The following is a 19,586-nucleotide window of genomic DNA, read 5'->3' as shown; positions in this document are numbered from 1 at the left end:
TGATACATTAGCAATATATTATATACAATATATATTGCTATATACAATAGCAACATGTTTGCATTTACATCTATTCCTCACATCATTTCATGTTGCAACACTGCCCTCTAGCCTTAAGGAATTGTAATACATGTGCAATTATAATAAGGTAGAATCGATGAGGGGAAAATAATACTGTGTACATGCTATGGGCCCAGAAAAGCCCAAAACATATTGCCTATATTGTGATACACTTAGAACCTATTTACACAAAGTTTCCTTTTATTACATTTCCATGGATTTCATCGAGTCCCATTACCAGATAATGAATTCAGATTTCATGGTGCTTGAATAATACAGGAGGACCTGGTGAAACACATGAATACACAGCATTAGTTAAACGTATAATTTGCCCGCAATGTGCAAACAGTAGCCTGTAATTAAACCCATATGCAGACAGGTGTAAGGAAGTTATTATACCAGATACATCTGGGTGGAATGTTAACCAACTGCGCAGACTTATGTCATGCAGGACATAGGCCTACCTGTCCTCCGCACCTAATTCTTCCCATATATGGAAATTAATCTTGATGCAGGATTACGGTAGCCTACGGAAGTATACATACAGACGGCATCTCGTCATAGTCGTGGTTACCGCCCCCAGTTACCGTGTTAACCATGGCTGAAACACCCCCCGTGGGGGAAAACATTTGTTTTCTGCTAGCGAGTTAGCCCATTGACTTTCATGTGTGATGTTAGCATGTTTTCCCCCCACAGAGGGGGCGGCAACCTTCTAACCGTCTGTATCTATACTCATTTTAGCGATTTAAAGGTTTGAAACAATGCCTGTCGACGAAAAAAGACTATGGAAGTCAATTATCCTTTTGTACTACTGCCATTACTTTAGTTTGAATCACACAGAGAGAAAAGCTGAACCGATACGTTTCTTGCGGTTTGTTGCCACCAGTTTGAATGGCTCGAACCTTTGCCGCGTACTTGGTGAACATGCGCGTTCATGAGTCTCAAAATAGCACACGTGATCTACCAGAAGCCAATCAGTCACTCAGCTTTTGCGCGTTCTTGGTGATAGCAGAGAAGACCCAAAGAGGGAAAACGCGCAATTTAATTTCTTTATTTCATTCAATTTGAAAAGACACAATGTCCGACGATAAAGGAAAGGTAAGGCGTTTAGCTGGTGCATTGAGATATATGATTTGAACTAATTAAAACACAGGGCAATTGTATGATAATTCGATTCCGCATTTGAGCGGGCAGAGTGAAAGAAAACAAAGCATAGGTTGCAACGTTATGAATTGCGGCTTTTGGTTAGAGCGCCAGTTTGGATTGTTTGGACCAATAGATTTTCTTTGGATATTAATTAAAGATATCACCGCCGTACAAGAGGCGAATCGACAGTAAACTTGATTGCCGCTTTATATTAGGAGTTTACATTTTTTAACACACCAAGTAGCTTGTTCGGCTTCCACACAGAGGCTAACTAGCATAGCATAGTTTGCTAATGTTACATCCCGCCGGCATGGCGAAAATGCCGCAAGAATAGCGCAACAATCCACCATGATGAAAGATGCTAAGTTAGCTAGCTTCTAGTGAAGCCTCGAATCAGGGATGTTTACTCTCGTTGTCTTTGGAAAGTCTCATCGCTATGCCCAGCAGTTGTTAATCAATGTTATGTTTGCCACCAAAGAATAGTTTGAACTAAATCTCGCCCCGGAGCTGTAATGTTGGTTGGTTAGCTAACGTTGGTTAACGTTGGTTAGCTAACGCAGCGATAGCTACCTTCCCCACAACAAATGATAATAGTTTGTCAAGCTGAGGTGCCTCCTGAGAGTTCCTAACTTGATATACGTTAAGTTGATATACTAAGTTACCCAGTGCTGTAAGGTCAGTACTGTGATTAGAAATGTAAACTAGTTTGCCGGTAGTAACAAACCATCCTGAAAGTGATCCTTGAGGCTCTTCCTGGGTGACTCTTAGACGTGGGGAAAGGTAGAATTAATCGATAGCATTCTTGGCTAACTACTAGTAGACTGCACATCTAGCAAGAACATATTCACTCTGTCAGTTTTAGACTGTTTTTGATGTATTCATTATGTTTTTTATTATTATTATTTTAGATAAATTGCATGATCTCATAACTGCCATGTATATTATGTGTCTTGCTTGTTAAGCAATTCGATTATGTTTACATTCTTGTATTATGTGTACACTCTCATAGTTCATATTTAATAACAAGCAAAGTTATTGCATTGTTCAATTCCTGCACTGTTCACGTTTGCACTACCACCATTGCACACTCTCTACCACCTTATCATGGTCAACACACACACATACACACACACTCTCTACCATAGCACCTCATCATGGTCATCACACACACACACTCTCCACCATAGCACCTCATCATGGTGAATGCATCACATGGTCAGTCTAGAGACCTTTGTAGTCACTTCACAAGCTCCTTGATGTTTACATGAGTGAGTCATTTTCATGTGTGTGAGATGTATGTGTGTTGTGTTATGGTTGTGTAAGCGACTGGATGCCTTAAATGTCCCTCGGGATGAGTGAAGTATTTATCCGTCACGTGTGACTTTCTCAGGAGGGGGTCAAGACGGAAAACGAGCACATCAACCTCAAAGTGGCCGGCCAGGACGGCTCAGTCGTACAGTTCAAGATCAAGAGACACACGCCCCTGAGCAAGCTCATGAAGGCCTACTGCGAGAGACAGGTGAGTTTCTGCGTGCAGTTATGAGCCGGCATGTGCTGGCTGGTGATTTTAAACCCATAATGGTCCGTTCTAAATACAAGTGTGAACATCCACCGAGACGCGTTGTGATCCCCATCACTGGAGCCATTAGTTGAGCTGGACAGGGATGCATATGACCACATATCTTTTCTAGTGTAAATACTTATGCAATCTGTTGCAGTGGGAGTTGTGATGATTGTGATGTAGGGTAGCAACAGAATCTAATCACAAGTGGTCAGTAGTCTCTGGCTGTGTACCGTGGATATGTGTGTGAACGACGTCATGTCCTGGCTGACCGCTTGTTACCCAAAACACATTCTAGAAATCTAGCCCCTAATACACATGCACAACCACACCTACAGTCACGACAACAAAACCACAGCATCTGCTATGCTACGAGAGAGCACTGCCTCAGTTGCCCTTGTGCAACGAGAACAGGCGTCTGTTTTTTCCTCTCTTTAGAAGTCTTTAGCTTATTGTTGTCATTGGTGGCTGGTGTGGTCATAGTGCGTATTGTGTGTTGTGGAGGTGGAGGGGGTGGTGGAAGTAGCGGTGGCTGACTGATGTCTGTTCTGTTCCATCCAGGGCCTGTCCCTTCGACAGATCCGATTCCGGTTTGACGGACAACCTATCAACGAGACGGACACACCTGCACAGGTAAGTTGAAGGCATGCATGCGCACTTCACATGATCGGCCCATGGCATCACTATAAAGCAACTCCCCTTCACTCCCAAAAAGCTGACCTTTCCCAGGTCACTCTTCTATTTCTCACAAACTGGAAACAAAACACAGGTGTCAGACTGTGAGGATTTGTTTGTTTTTGTACTGCAGAAGTCACTAAACGGATCCATCAGCTCAAGACAATAACAGTTCACATTTAACGCTTCTGACGCTAGTATGTGCAGTAGGCCTCTGAAGTTCACCTGCAAAAAGGACCCAAAGCTGCCATCTTTGCTTTATATGGGCTAAGATGGCAGCTTTTGGATCCTTTTGTAGCTGAACTTCAGAGGTCTGTTAGGCACTTGGTCAGGGCTCAAAATTAACAGTGTCCCCTTGCCTTGTGGACCATACAAATTGCTCCCGGGACACAGTAGAAAGACGTCTGGGACTGTAGAAAAAATGTCAAGCCAATTTCAAAATAGGTACTTCATCCCTGAACTGTTCACATGGGAATCTAAAGGTTCCTTTTCTGTCTGAATGAGATAATGCAAAACACATTAACAGCGAAAATACAACAGGTTTTGACCTGGCTTAATAGACACTGATCTCTAAACAAGCGGTTTTGTAGACGCAGCTTTACCAGTGACTCGATTGAGCTGAATACAATATTTTTGGTAGCCTACAAATATGATTTCGATAGCCAACCCTTATATGGGTGGATGCTCATGTTCCGCCATCTTGGTTTGTATAGAAAATGAATTGTGACCTATAGGCCGTCATGTAAAAAAGGGCTAAAATAGGGCACGGGCGATGGGTCACTTTCCGATAGCCATCAACATTAACTAATTAGTTTAACCTTACCCACCTAGCAAGCAGACTGGTGTCACGCTGGTGTTCTAAAGAAACTAGATAACGGGCTAGTCTTGTCTCTGACTAAGACACTGCTGTGTTTTCTGTCAGAGACCAACAAATCGTCACCAAAGCCTTGAGCTAAATACTGGAACTGCGTTCTGACAAAAACGATAGTATTGAAACTACTAAACAGGTCGCAAAGTTAGCATTTGACATTTCCCTGTTGAAGTTATAAGCTATATTGTTAACAAAATGAATATCTACTAATGGAATAGTAGGCTGCAGCTGCTGCTGCACAGTAATATTTGAGAGTAGGCTACTCAGGTCTACTGGTCATTGCTTTCAGACATGCAGCCACGACATCACACCAAACTGACAGTGAAATGAAAGACACATGAAAATAGATTATTGATGGAATGTATACGACACTGTCCATCAAAATGATGGACAATGAGAGTATGCAACCTCAATGAGTTGCTGTGTAGGGGAGTCAGCTGATGAGAGACTTGTGTTCATAAAATGGTGTTTAATTAACTAAGTGTTCAGGTAATTGACAGTGTCAATGAAGTGACGCAAGTTACTTTGAGCCCTGCACTTGCTGATAAACCTTTGGCCTCCCTAAGGCCGTGCGATTTGGGGATAAGATCTAATTTAATCTGGGGCAGCCTGGCCTACTGGTTAGGGTTTCGAGCTTATGACCGGAGGGTCGCCGATTCGATCCCTGACCAGTCCACAGCTGAAGTGCCCTTGAGCAAGGCACCTAACCCCTCACTGCTCCCCGAGCGCCGCTGTGTGAAGGCAGCTCACTGCTCCGGGTTAGTGTGTTCACCTCACTGTGTAGAGAATGCGGAGAGTGAGACTAAATTCCTTGTATACACAAGCATACATGGCCAATGAGCCTGATTTGATTTAGATTTTTCCGACATTATCTGCATTGCTTTGCTGTTCCAGTCATTGCCCCAGTTCACAGTCGTGCCTAATACTGTTCTGACGTGACACTGTTGGCACACCAGTCGTAAGGCTTCCACAACTCCTTTGTTACACCACCCTCCGGTGTTCCACAATGAATGAATTTGGAATCAAAATCACAATTTTGTCTATGTAGTGCAATTAGCTAATAGCCAATCATACTGGCCCTCATTTATCAACCGAGCGTAGAAACTAGCGTAGAGCTGAGCGCAAAAATCATCTTACGACGGGGATCACGTGTGATTCGTGAAACTTCACTCCAGTTGCAGTGTAAGAATAGGTGTGTGTTGATAAATATGACTGCCGGACACAAGTGCAATAATTAGTAATTACTAGTAATAGCAATCACACCCATATATATATGCTCATTTTATTGTCCTCGCCCCTAGAATTTATACAAAACCATACGACACTGCTAGTTGCCCTGTGAAAATAATTAAGACTATTATTTATGACCGTTGCGCTTTCCAAAGAGAAAGTAATTCTCTCCACATAGCCTATGGCCATCTTAAGCCATCAAACGTGTCAACGTGACCGGCTACAAATGTGCAGAAAAAAATTATGTCCAAGATATTCCATAACTCTTCAACTTTCCAATCCACCGCCGATTTACTGCTGCACGGTGCTATGCCGGCTGAAAAACGTTGTACACGAGTTGAGACTAGAAGTGAGATTCGAGCATAGCCACCGCTCACGTCAAATTGATAAATGCCATGCTTTGCGTAGAAATGAGTGTACGCCTGTCATACACCTGTTTTATGTCGTACGCACGTTTCATAAATGAGGGTCCTTGTGTCCAAGCCCACAGCAGTTATTGATGGTGTCGGTAATCAACACCAAAACTGATGATTCTCTCACAGGTCTCAACTGTCTTAATTGCTAACTGTGGACGTCATGCTGAATATAGTGTGTGTGTGTGTGTGTGTGTGTGTGTGTGTGTGTGTGTGTGTGTGTGTGTTTTGTGCTTGCAGCTGGACATGGAGGATGAGGACACGATCGACGTCTTTCAGCAGCAGACGGGGGGAAGCTGCTAAAGCCCCCCCCCCCCCTCCCTGCCACCACCCCACCTTCCTCCCACCCACCCCTCACTTGGCTCCTGGACCCTCCACCCGTATCCCCCTCACCCCACCCCACCCCAACCACACCCCATCCCGGGCGGCCCGGCTGGCTCTCCTCTCCGGCTCCACCCCCACTGGAGCCGAGGCAGTGCGCTGAGGTCCAGGCCTGGGGGGCTGGAGGGGACCAATGAGGATTCACTTCCTCTTCCTCTTCCTGCTTGCTGTCCAATCAGGAGCTCAGCTCAGAGGTGGAACAGTGCTGAGGGTCTGGCTTTTGGTTTTGGTTCTGGTTCCTCTCCAAATTTAGTAATTGCCTATTATTATAAGAATTATTATTATTGTTATTATATATTTTTATTGTTTATTTTTTGTAATCATCTGTCTGTGGAATTCTTTTGGAGGGGGAGGATGGGTGGAGCTTGTGGGAGTAAAGACATGTTTTTAAAACAGTTACCATAGAACATCCAACACACACACACACACACACACACACACACACGCACATGCACATGCACACACATGCACACATACATTCCGCTCCTCAGCTGTGCCATGCTGAGACACACACACACACACACACACACACCTGTCTGTCTTTTTGACTTGACAGCAGGTGAGCTGCCGGTGGCCCCTAATCACATGACCTCAGTTGTAACCCAAAACCAACAGGAAATGAAACAAAATCATTGTTCCTTCTTTTTATCTCCTTTTATTTGTGTTTTTTTTTTTTTTTTTGAGCGCAGCGGTTCGCTGTTGTGTGTGTCTGTCCTCTCGGCGCCCCAGAGTTTTAATCGGAACGTTTCTGCAGCCGCTGCCTCCTTCGCCCTCTCCGCGCTCCATCCAGACCTGATGGGCCGAGCTCAGAGTTGCTCCTCTCATTGGCCTGATTCCCTGGGCAGTTCCACAGCAGTTAAATGGACCAACCAGTCATGACTCTGGCCAGAGGTGTACAGATGTTTCCCTTATTTCTCAGAGAATGTTATGGTATATCTCTTCCTCTCTTTACCTCTCTCTCTCTCTTTCTCTCTTTCTCTCTCTCTCTCTCTCTCTCTCTCTCTCTCTCTCTCTCTCTCTCTGCTGGGTGGACACCATGTGTAAGACTCCTCTTTTCTTCCCTTCCTCTAGTACCAGAGAGAGAGGGCGGTGTATCAAAGCAAAGGTTTCTTTTTTTCTGTATTCTACTTCTCAGCTGATTTTCAGTTTGTCCTTTACTACTGTATACAATAAATATAGTTTGGTACTCAGTCTGTGTCCTGCGTGTGTCTGTCCTTTTTTATTATTTTTGGTAGTTATTAATGCATATACAAATACATTTCAAAGTAGACCATAGCCCTCCCACCCCCCACCCCTCCCTTCCCACGGGTAACAGCAAAATCATCAACACAGCACAGATATGTCAAATTTAAAAGAAAAAAAGGGAAGAAATCCATTAGTCTCTCGGCATTATAATGTCTTTAACTCTGGCGATGCCATTTTTCCAAGTTCGTATTGTCTGTGGTGTTGCACCATTGACTTTGGCAGAGGAAAGTTCAAGGGAAAGAATATCTAAAAGGGTATTCAACCAATGTTCATATGACAGATTGAGGTGGAACTCACACTTGTACAATAATCTTTTTGGCTGCTGTTAGACCAGCAAGCCATATTTTCCTAGACCTTTCATTCATACAAATTTGAGAATCATCATTGAGAAGGTGTAAGGCAGGGTCCATGGGCAATCGTACATCAATAAGATCAGACAAAGATTGTACCACTCCATTCCAAAAATCATATATTTTAGGGCTTCCTGGCCTCTTCTGAGTTTAAAAGGGTTGTCGTTCCCCGACCCTGACCTCGGTTGTGGGGACACAGGAGGTACAGGTTGTACCCTGACTACTTTTTTATTTTTATTTTTTTCTTTCAAATAATAACTGGCAGACTCAGGGAGTGTTGTTTTTATGTGTTTGTTTGGACAGTTAACCATTTAGGAAGAGACGTATTCTGTTAGAAGTAGAGGAGACATAGGGGTCCTTGTGCTGTGGTGTCCATAACAGGATTCACCACTCAACGTAAAATAGCTGATGTTATGAAATTGAAATGTACTATTCTATTGAGTAGCATGGACCTAACCTAATAGTCGATTGAGTATGCCAAAACGATGTCACAGCTGATGCAATACTAAATTTCACCTGTAGATGGCAGTGCACGTTAACATAATACATAGATAATACTGTGCTGACACAATGCTGACCTTTGCTTTGCATTCTTATTTAGACATGCCTACTACTACTACACACACACACACACACACAGATCCGTTATGCATCCTTTACCTGCTCCAATAAATCATCCATTTTCATTTCAGACACGTGTACATGAGATTCAGTGACTTGTGTATTGTGTTGTCGAGGGATTATCTTCAACGCCTGAAGTGCCTATGAAAACTGGATTGTGCCTTCGGGATAGACCTTTTTACAGTCAATGGGATAGACCTACAGCAACCATGATCTTATACCATGATCTTAAACGAGAAGTGTATTTGTTTTGTTCTCTTTTTTACAAATCTCTTTTTCTCAATCCCCTCGCTTACACAATCATGCTCAAATCTCGTTACTTGCGGGGTAGGAGGGGCATTCCTGGGGGTTCTGATCTGGAACATTGTCATTTTACGGCTAGCTGCTGGGATAGCTGCGTTTTGGGGTACTATGTTGAAGCCTACGGTTTTCCTCGCTTTCTATTTCATTGGAGGGTTAGCATGGCTAAGTGTTAGCAAGTAAATGTTTGTGTAGTGTGGGGGAGCTGACTGAGCCAGGCAGGCTGTTGTTAAGCGGAGAGTGTGTGGTGGCTGAGCGTGTTATGGCCGAATAACGCTAAACCAATCCCATGTGTAAAAGGTATGATGCGAAAAGTGGTAGTGTTTTACCCTGTTTTAGCGGTATGATTTGTAATGTGTGTGCTTTCTATAATTCTATTCTCTCGCCGGGAACTGTGTGTTCGGTGGGTAACCTAACGTGTGATGTTAACGCTTCGACAGGTATAAGCTATGTGGAGGTGATCAGCAAGCGCATGCTTCTTTTAAATGGCCACTGTCTTATTGGCTCTGTGAAGACTATATTGACAATAGACCTCTGAAGTTCGCCTACAAAAAAGCTACCATCTTTGCCCATAGGAGTTACGGTATCTGACGATTTTTCCTATGGGAAATTAACATGGGGATTTGGAATTATCACACCTGTTAAACTCTCGCGGGGATGACAAAATCGGAAATTCTGGTGTTTTCCTGAACACACTTTTGTCCTCTGCCTTCGAGAGGAATCTGTGATCTCCGGTATGCGAAAGCGGCAGACTTTGATTTTCGCTACCCCAGAGCTAACTTGCAATGCAACTTGCCATTAAGTTAGTTAGCCAGTTAGCTCTGGGGTAGCAAAAATCAAAGTGTGCCGACTTCACGTACCGGAGATCACAGTATGCACAAGAAGGCAGAGGACAAAAGTGTGTTCAGGAAAACGTCTTTATTTAAGACTATGTCGTGCCCGCGTGAGTTTAACAGGTGCGATAATTCAAAATCCCCATGTTATTTTCCCATAGGAAAAATCGCCAGATACCGAATCTCAAAGATGGCAGCTTTTTTGTAGGCGAACTTCAGAGGTCTATGTTTAGTCAATGCAAGTCATGTGTTATGGGTCATATTTGTGCTTGGGAGAATGACTGCAAGCGTCCTTGTAGCCTATACTATTTGTATTGGTTTTGTTCTTTTAGACCGGTGCAGTCACACCGTTACAGTGTACACTGTAGCCTACTGTGTGGTTATGTGTGTTTGTGTCTGTGTGCTGCTTAAGAACTTTTTCTTGTTTTTTTTGTTTATTATTTTCCTCTTGCTTGTGGGGGTAGCTGATAGTGCAGGGGTATACACCACAGACTATATAGCGGGTTTTCTTTATTTCTACTCTTTAATGTCCCCTTCTGTACCCAGCCTAGGAGTATAGCAGCGCGTAGTAGGGGACTTCATGGGAAAGCGGTGTCCGGTCATTCTTACTACCATGTTCATCAGAGTGCTGTGAGATTTGCAGTGTGTAGCCTATTTCTGTATCACATAAAGAAGGTCTTGTGCCTTTGTTCATGTGTGGACATTGAACTAGCATATCGTTTAAAAAAGGCGTGCCTTTGTTCTTGTGTGGTCTTGAGACCTATAGCTTCCCATAGTGTTTCTCAAAAGTGGCTCCTGTGCCAATGGTCTGGTGTTGTTCCTATGTTTACTAGCCTACTCTGATTTATCAACACCTCCAAGCATATTTATTAATCATAATTGTACTGACAGTACATCATGCATTTTTGCATAATGTTTTTGTATTGATGTAGGCCTACTGCTATATATGCATTTTGCACAATGTTGTTTTTTTTTTTTTTTTTAAAGAAAAGCACTGCTGCAATGTAACAAGAGATTTGGGCTAAGTGTCACTCTGTGCTGATTGCCACCCATGGGTGCACGTGCACCCTGCCTGTTTAAGGCAGGTTTTGATTACTAGTAACTAGGCCTATTGGTCATGTGATAGGCTATACAGTAGGCCTTCCATGCCAGTTCCTATTCTGCCTGATGAAGATCTTTTGATCTTATTTTATTAGGCCCACTGTATTTTTTGAGGTCAGTGCGTCTGTGCCTGAAGCTGCGGGAGGAAAAGCTGATGATAATACTTGCAGTTCAGAGGCAGATCTGATTGCTCTGATTGCAGACGACCGGTGACCACTTGAAAGATTGACTTTAATAGATTTTATTAATTTAAAGCATGTAAATGTCATGATGGTCCAGGAAACGCATAGTGACAAAACAAACTAAGTTGACCGGAGAAAGGAGTGGAATGGTCAGATTTTCTTTAGTCACAGGTCCTCCATCAGTGGGGCTGTGCCAATTTTGTTTTCTAGGGATTCCCTCTCTCTCTCCTGTCAAGTACAGGATTTAGTAGATGGGAGACTTCTGATGGTCAAAACAGTCTTTGAAGACTACGCCTTGTATTTTCTAAATGTTTATGCTCCCACTGATGGGGCTGAAATAATGACTTTTTTTGTAGTAGAGTTAATGAGGTGTTAATGGACTGGATTCAGAATCTCTTCTTTTTTTGTGGGGGGTGATTTTAAACTGCATTGTGAATGACAAGCTGGACAGGATGGAATCACTTAGAGCCTCATGGTGCCTCCCAGACTGCAGTGATTCAACTGATTAATTCCCATGATCTACTGTATGTGATGCATGGAGAACCATGAACCAGGCAGTACACTTGGTCTCACAGCAGGGACAATTATGTTACCATCTAAAGAAAACTATCTTGCCCTGCAGTGTATGTACAAACGTGAAGTTGGAAGCTAGGTCGGTGTGAATGAACTGGTGGGTGCGACTAATGAGAAGGCCTAGAGCATAGCTTGCCATCCGCCGAAGAATGCACATGGATAACCCTGCCCAACCCAGCCCAAGCACCACTCACACTCATGGATAACCCTGCCCAACCCAGCCCAAGCACCACTCACACTCATGGATAACCCTGCCCAACCCAGCCCAAGCACCACTCACACTCATGGATAACCCTGCCCAACCCAGCCCAAGCGCCAGAGTCTTGAAGTCCAAGTTTTATTGTAGAAGACAACGGTAGTCCAAACGTAGTCACGCCGCTTTCGGACAAACTCACACTCATGGAGAACGCTTCTCCCAATTAGCCACCTGTTCCCCATTTTCAAACCCTGGCGCGTCAACGCCCACCAATCAGCTGACACTCCACAGCCTTCCCAAATCAGTGTGTGTTTTCCTTGACTGCCCGCTACGTAACACGTGTTTCTGAATTATTGTTTATTTTGTTATTTTGTTTGTTTGGTGTTTTTTTGTGTGATTTATAAGAGATGTATTAGTGGTGCCCTCAGTTGTTTTATAATAAATAATGAAATAATAATAAAAAAATCTCTCTTTCTCTCTTTCTCTCTCTCTCTTCAATCAGCATCTTCAACCCAAGTCCCTGCCTCCACCTCTCCTTGTAGTTGAGTGAGGAAGTGGCGCCTTCTCTCTGAACTCTTAAAAGGTACGAGGGTGTGAAATACTTATTTTGCACAAACAAGCCAACCACTTTCAGTCACATCTTCAGTTTAATGGATTCAGTATTTGGAGGATTCCTTTTCAGAGACTGACACCATCTTAACCCTCTAGGCGCCACTGTCGACAAGACGCGGTACTGAATAAAACGGACGATTTTGTCAAATAGGGTGTCAAATTTAATTCAAACTCCCCTCCACTAGTTGGCAGACATGTCATACTACATCCCTGACGTAGAATTACATCATTCTTGTAAATCAAATATTCGAGCAAGAGCGCTTTGAATCATAATAACGGGGCTAGTCTGCGTGTGAGCTATTTACCAGAGTTGTATTGTGACCGTCAACGAGTATTTGGATCAGATTATCGTCTAATGGCATCACCGGGGTTTACCAGAGCTGAAGTGTTTGGTCATCTGTTCGCTGACCCTGATTCTGAAGGGGAATATCTGCCCTCAGAGGATGACTTTGATTCGTTTAGTGACCATGATTCAGATGCGTCCCTGCCTTGCAGTGGTGCATCTGGACAAAGTGAGAGTTTAGCCCAAACTTTAGAGCCTTCGCCCAATGTAGATGATCCTGTGCCCAATGTAGATGATCCTTTGCCCAATGTAGATGATCCTTTGCCCAATGTAGATGATCCTTTGCCCAATGGAGATGATCCTTTGCCCAATGTAGATGATCCTTTGACCAATGTAGATGATCCTTTGCCCAATGTAGATGATCCTTTGCCCAATGTAGATGATCCTTTGCCCAATGTAGATGATCCTTTGCCCAATGTAGATGATCCTGTACCCAATGTAGATGATCCTTTGCCCAATGTAGATGATCCTTTGCCCAATGTAGATGATCCTGTACCCAATGTAGATGATCCTGTACCCAATCTAGATGATCCTTTGCCCAATGTAGATGATCCTGTACCCAATGTAGATGATCCTTTGCCCAATGTAGATGATCCTTTGCCCAATGTAGATGATCCTGTGCCCAATGTAGATGATCCTGTGCCCAATGTAGATGATCCTTTGCCCGATGTCAATGGTGGGAACAGTGTTCCACGGGGTTGGCGTGTTCGTCGCGACATTAGCAGGCTTTTTAGTTGTGTAGAGAATCAGGCTAGCCGTGTTGCTGCTTTGTCTCCCGCCCGTGTGCCTCTCCGTAGCAGGTCTGGACATACCCGCAGCCCGAGGAGCGGCAGCAGGGCACGGGGCAGAGGGGCTAACAAGCACAGCCTATCTAGGCAAGATGAAGGGAATGCTGGCTTTGAGTTCTTGACCAATGAGGAGGAGTATCGAAGCTGGATCAAGCCCTTTAATCAGCCCACTGGATATCTGGGGGCAAGAGAACTATCCAATGCCAACTCGCCCCTAGATTTCCTGTCACTATTTCTCTGTGATGATTTCTGGAATTTGCTTGCAATTGAGACAAATCGTTATGCCCATCAGTTTTTAGCCTCCAATCAACTCAAGCCACACTCCAGATTTCATCAATGGTCTGACGTAACCGTCAATGAAATGAAAGCCTTCTTTTCTCTGCATTTGAGTATGGGTCTGGTAGAGAAATCAGAGTTGGAGGATTATTGGGCCGAATATTGGCTAACAGCAACTCATGGATTTGGCAAGGTGATGTCCAGGAATAGATTCACAATGATTTTGTCTTTCCTTCATTTTGCCAACAATGAAGAGTATGTTGACAGGGGCCAGCCAGGCTATGACCGGTTATTCAAAATACGCCCGATCATCGATTTGATCATCCCCCGGTTTGCAGCAGTTTATGGTCCTTCTAAGCAGCTGTCACTGGATGAAATGACCATTGCATTCAAAGGGAAGTCAACCCTAAAGATGTATAACCCCAACAAACCAGACAAATATGGCTACAAAGTATTTGTTCTGACTGAAGCCAAGTCAGGCTATGTGCTACAGTGGTCCATGTACACTGGACAAAGTAGGCCAAAAGCGGAATTCGATGCCACGCACCTTATTGTCCGTAAGCTGATGGCCCCGTACACAGGGAAAGGTCATGAGGTGTACATGGACAGCTATTACACCTCACCAGCCATAGCAGAAGAGCTGGCAAGCAGTGATTCAGGGATGTGTGGGACTGTCAGCAGTAAGAGGAAGGGGATGCCAAAGGGCCTCACCCGAGAACAGTTACCCTTGAGCAAGGGAGATGACCCAGTCTTCATGCGGAAGGGGAAAATGTTAGCTTGTGCGTGGCATGATTCAAAGCGCTTCACAATGCTCTCTACACTCCATAGCAACACATGTGTCAGAAAACGCATTAGGTCCAAACACACGGCTAGTGGTTACAGGGATATAAATAAGCCTGCGTGTGTTGATGGTTACAACACATTCATGGGGGGTGTCGACACAGCAGATCAGAGAATGAAGACCTACCTCTTTCCCCATAGGTCAAGGAAGTGGTACAACAGAATTTTCAATGCCATTCTAAGTGTAAGCATGGTGAACGCTCACATCATTTACTGCCGCTGCACTGCTGCTCCTCACAAGTCCCTGAAAGTCTTTGTGCAGGATGTCATCACTGCTTTACTGGAAGGCTACTCCAGGAAAGAGGGCAACAAAGGCCGAAAGTCGTCCTCATTGGGAGACTTGCCACAGAGACTCACTGAGCGCCACTTTCTCTACAAGACTGATGATCACCCAGATTGTGTTGTTTGCTCTGATCGGACCCGCCCTAAAGGTCGCCGTCAGACAAAATACAGGTGTAGGCAGTGTGGGGTGGGTCTTTGTGTTGTACCCTGCTATGAGAGGTACCACACCACGAAACAATTCAAGAAGTGCCACCTGGATGAATAGGGATTCATTATCTCTACAGCAAAACGCCTACTACATAAATCTGCCTTCCCATCATCATTCCTATCATCTTGCCATTTATTAGTAACTAGGGCAGAGCCCGTAGAAGATGTGCCAGAGTACCGGCAATTGCAGGTTGTGCGGCCGATATATGTTTTGTTCATATAACATGGAATTTGGCACTGCACACACTCGTGCCATCAGGATGACACCCACCAAATTTGAGAGCAGTCGGATGAGTGGTTCGAGAGTAATGCGTGGAACAGACAGGCAGAGTGACACACAGACAGACGTTCCTTGTGTTAATAGATAGATAGATAGATAGATAGATAGATGATTTACACTGTTGATTTACTATTTCCCTGACCATTTATTATGGTACAATATTATTTTGTTATTTTTTTGCTCGTGTCCTTGTGATGTGTATGTCTTCCAGCTAAAAAAAAAAAACAACAAAAAGGAAATGTGACATTTCATGAAAATTCTAAATTGTCATGACGACGTCATAATATGAAAATTAGATGGATAAATGTAATCCCTATATGAACATTGGCCCATCCTTAGTATTTCTCTAATTGACAAAGTCTCTATCTCTTAACACTTTTAAGTTATAACCTTTTGAAATGAAGATGTCAAAATCAAACGTTTTAAGAAAAAACCTCTGGCGCCTAAAGGGTTAAAACTGTGAAGTGGAAAGTGGAGGTAAACTCTTCAAACAGCCAAGGACTAGAAGAGGACTATGGCATCTAAGCCTTTCTCAGAAGAGGATTTCTCCTGTCCTGTGTGGTGTGATATCTTCAAGGATCCTGTAATTCTTTCATGTAGTCACAGCATCTGTAAAGTCGTTCTGGGAAATTAAAGGATTCAGAGAATGTCCAGTCTGCAGGAGGAGGTCATCAATGGATCCTCCCCTAATCAGCCTGACTATAAAGAAGATCTGGGAAATTAAGGTATCTAGAGAATGTCCAGTCTGCAGGAGGAGGTCATCAAGGCAACGTCCTCCATGTAACCTCCACTTAAAGAACCTGTGTGAAACGTTCTTACAGGACAAACGTCGGAGAGCTTCAGCAGGGTTTGAGGTGCTCTGCAGTCCGCACAGTGAGAAACTCAAGCTCTTCTGTCTGGAGGACAAACAGCCTGTGTGTGTGGTGTGTAGAGACTCCAAAACACACAAACACCACAACTTCAGTCCCGTCAGTGAGGCTGCAGCAGATATGAAGGTATGCATGTTCAAATGATACTGGCAACTAGCTTCTACCTAGACAAGCTGTGGTGCAAGCAAGTCCACATATGGGTCTAAGCACCCACGTGGACCCAGGTTGAACCTATCCTATAATAATCCTGTATCTCTATTAACGGCTGTTCACTGTATCTCAGGTTCGCCAATCGGCTCTTTTCTACTACTCCTCCTTCTTTCCCACTCATTTCCTGATCATCTCTACTGTCCTGTCAAAAGTCAAAGGCCACAGAAACAAGCTTTAAAATCCTCACGTTTCCAACATTTACATTATGAAGTGGATATGCACACAATTAGGCCATTTTGGGTATTGAAGGGTAAATCTGTTAGACCTGTAGATACGGTTGCAGTAAAGTGTGTGTGTGCATTTCAGGAAGAGCTCAAGATCAAACTGGAGCCCCTAACAAAGAAATTGAAGACCGTTGAAGAAGTTAAACTCCTCTGTGATCAAACAGCAGCACACATTAAGGTGAGACATGGGTCAGCAACTGGACCTACAGTTAAGTTAAAGTAAATGTAATGATAATGTAGTGATGCTGTATTGTTATGTGTCATTGAAGACTCAGACCCAGCACACAGAGAAGCAGATGAAGATGGAGTTTGAGAAGCTTCATCAGTTTCTACGAGATGAAGAGGCAGCCAGGATAGCTGCACTGAGGGAGGAAGAGGAGCAGAAGAGTCAGATGATGAAGGAGAAGATTGAGAAGATGAGCAGAGAGATCTCATCTCTTTCAGGCACAATCAGAGCCATAGAGGAGCAGATGGGAGCTGATGATGTGACTCTTCTGCAGGTAAGAAGCAGTCTTGAGCTTTTCTACTTGAGTGTCACTGGTAGCTGCTGTGTGATTGGACAAAGAGAACTCAAAGCTGATGTGCCACAGATGTGTGAACACAGCAGGGGTCCATTAAGTTCAGGGATGTGATTCTTCCGGATTTATCCGGAAATCCGGATTTTCAGGCGTAAAAATGCGACCCTCGTGAATCATGCAAAATCGATGTTATTTTTTTAGGGGGGGGGTGGGGGGTGGTGGTGGTGGTATCTGTAGCCTAACACAGACCATTGCTGTAGGCTGAAAGTGCGCAGAATTTATGCATTTACATAACAATATTTACAAAATGTTCTCGGGGGAGACCAATAATATGCCGCTGACAATGACGACGGGTTTGGTGCTTATTTCATTCATCACTCCGCAAGCCTTGTCCGTAGTGGATTTCATTGAAAGTGAAAGCAGACTTGTTGATAAATGTTTGATGCAAGTTCGATGTGTGTGGTGAACTATTTGTTTCTTAGCTGAAGCGAAACGGTAAAGATCAAATTATTTATTAAAAAAGATATCATTAATGAAGTTGTTTTTTGGCTTTGCCACGCGTTCGCGTCCAGTTTGACGTGTCTGGATTTTCCGATAATGACAGCAATCTCGTGATGCTGATATTAACTTTTAATTTCTGCGCGTGTAAACTAGTCTAGGCTACTGTGCTTGAAGTTAGCTGTGACAGACTAGCCTACTGGTTTTCATCGTTTTAACCACAAAGCCTGTCTACCTTAGGTCTACTAAATTGTTTAGCTAACAATTGTCATTTCGCGTTTGTCCAACCGTTCACATCCGTGCGCCCCATGTCATTCAAAACATATTTCGGTATTAGGCCTAGTATATATGTCTATGCCTAGCCATCTGCAAACGTATGACGATAGTGCTGAGATATTGAGCTGAATGTTTAGTGGAAATGGCCTACTGTAGCATTGTGCTGATAGAAAAAAGTCGCCTATTTAAAGACACAGTCTGAATTTTAATCCTAGCTCTCCATTTAGTTAGTACGTGCACTTAGACAACTAGTGATGTAGCCTAGGCCTACTGTATAACAGTGCCTGTAATTTATTAGGAGGAGAGTTAGGACATGTTACTTTGGAAGCAGAGGGAGTGCTGCAATTTGATTTTCTTTGGAACTTACATACAACAACTTTCAAGCAACCTCTTCAATCAGCATCAGTGTCAATAGGCCTATGGTTCACTATATTGTACAGGACTAGAGGACTGTAAGGGCTATATGTTATCAAGTAGGCCTATACTAAATAATGTAGTCAAAATGATAACCTTATGTTGGTTTAAGTAAACAAAACATGTTATGAACTGAGAGAATACATGGTTCTACATCATTGTTGGCAAAATTATCATGATAGCCTACATATTTCAGCCATATCTGGTTTAGTCTTGAGTAGGCCTAGGTTACTTTTCTATAAATGAGTTTCTTTAGGCCTTAGCCTATAGACTATATTGTAATATTTTATAATGTTTGAAATATATTTATCAATAGTTCTCAAAAGTCATCAGATGTCGTGGGGTTATTTTTTAATTTTTTAATTTAAGGAGTCAAGTCAAGTGTTATTTATAGCACATTCAAATACAAACGGAGTTTACCCAAAGCGCTTTACATTGGAAGAAGTCAGGTTTGGGCAGGACAGTTGATAAAAGGGGCCCAGGGACACACAGGTCTAAAACAATATTATAGGAATAGAAAAAAAAGAACAACATAGAGTAACAGGTAAAGTAGAGTAAAACAAGAAAATAAAAAAATAGTAAACAAAAAAAAAGTAAGACGGAGGTTAAAAGCAGTAATTGAATTAAAACAAAATAAGTAAATAAAATAAATAAAATGAAATAAAAAGCAGTGGGGAATGCAGGGGGTGTTAAGGGTTGTTAAAAGCAAGAGTGGAAAGGTATGTCTTTAAATTACACTTAAAACTGGCAAGTTTGGTTGAGGACTTAAAGGAACACTTCACCGTTTTTTCATATTGAACTATGTTATTTCCTTAACTAAGACGAATTGATGCATACCTTTCACGTTTCAATACGTGCACTCACTGGCTCTGGTGCGCGGCGCTACTTTGATAGCTAGCCCAGTTCATTCATTAGGATCCAAACAGAGATGAAGTTAGAAGCGACCAAACACCTCCATGTTTTTTTTTTCTCTCTCTCCCTCTCTAGCAGCAGAACTGTCCAATCAGAATCCTCAACCCAAGCCCCTCCCTTCACTGACCTTATAGTTGAATGAGGAACAGAGTGGGAATGGAGACGGACAGACTGCAGTGATTGACAGCTTCTCTCTGAACTTTTTAATGGTACGAGGGTGTGAAATACTTATACTGCACAAACAACCCAACCATTTTCAGACACACGTTACGCTGTTTCACAATTTCATGGATTGAGTA

At 43.2% G+C, this 19,586-nt stretch overlaps 2 protein-coding genes across 4 annotated transcripts; both read left to right on the top strand.

Moving 5' to 3' along the window:
* Positions 1–1,018: 1,018 nt before the first annotated feature.
* sumo3b (small ubiquitin like modifier 3b) lies at positions 1,019–7,527 on the top strand. The gene is made up of 4 exons (XM_062535323.1): positions 1,019–1,158; positions 2,597–2,725; positions 3,329–3,400; positions 6,197–7,527. Exons 1-4 carry the CDS (start codon positions 1,138–1,140, stop codon positions 6,257–6,259), a joined length of 285 nt encoding a protein of 94 aa, XP_062391307.1. The 5' UTR covers positions 1,019–1,137; the 3' UTR covers positions 6,260–7,527.
* Positions 7,528–9,057: 1,530 nt separating this feature from the next.
* LOC134079138 (E3 ubiquitin-protein ligase TRIM35-like) lies at positions 9,058–19,487 on the top strand. Of its 3 annotated transcripts, XM_062535320.1 has the most exons (7): positions 9,058–9,153; positions 12,241–12,321; positions 15,967–16,091; positions 16,188–16,361; positions 16,752–16,847; positions 16,939–17,169; positions 19,363–19,487. In XM_062535320.1, exons 3-7 carry the CDS (start codon positions 16,041–16,043, stop codon positions 19,411–19,413), a joined length of 603 nt encoding a protein of 200 aa, XP_062391304.1. In that variant the 5' UTR covers positions 9,058–9,153; positions 12,241–12,321; positions 15,967–16,040; the 3' UTR covers positions 19,414–19,487. The 3 variants fall into 3 exon arrangements, with proteins under 3 accessions (XP_062391304.1, XP_062391305.1, XP_062391303.1); XM_062535321.1 differs by lacking the exons at positions 9,058–9,153; positions 12,241–12,321 and having other exon boundaries at positions 15,959–16,091; positions 19,366–19,487; XM_062535319.1 differs by lacking the exons at positions 9,058–9,153; positions 12,241–12,321 and having other exon boundaries at positions 15,959–16,091.
* Positions 19,488–19,586: the final 99 nt, after the last annotated feature.

Source organism: Sardina pilchardus, chromosome 4, assembly GCF_963854185.1.
Source record: "Sardina pilchardus chromosome 4, fSarPil1.1, whole genome shotgun sequence".
Lineage (NCBI taxonomy): Eukaryota > Metazoa > Chordata > Actinopteri > Clupeiformes > Clupeidae > Sardina > Sardina pilchardus.
The sequence above is the reverse complement of the archived record's forward strand: the minus strand, read 5'-3'. Positions and strand labels throughout refer to the sequence as shown.

Bases quoted from the DNA above. Each gene is read 5' to 3' on its own strand.
- sumo3b (XM_062535323.1), top strand. From the start codon at position 1,138: ATGTCCGACGATAAAGGAAAG. The intron at 1,159-2,596 runs GTAAGGCGTTTA...TGACTTTCTCAG, and splicing joins TGTCCGACGATAAAGGAAAG to GAGGGGGTCAAGACGGAAAA. The intron at 3,401-6,196 runs GTAAGTTGAAGG...TTGTGCTTGCAG, and splicing joins AGACGGACACACCTGCACAG to CTGGACATGGAGGATGAGGA.
- LOC134079138 (XM_062535320.1), top strand. From the start codon at position 16,041: ATGGATCCTCCCCTAATCAGCCTGACTATAAAGAAGATCTGGGAAATT. The intron at 16,092-16,187 runs GTATCTAGAGAA...ACGTTCTTACAG, and splicing joins AGAAGATCTGGGAAATTAAG to GACAAACGTCGGAGAGCTTC. The intron at 17,170-19,362 runs GTAAGAAGCAGT...CTCCCTCTCTAG, and splicing joins ATGATGTGACTCTTCTGCAG to CAGCAGAACTGTCCAATCAG.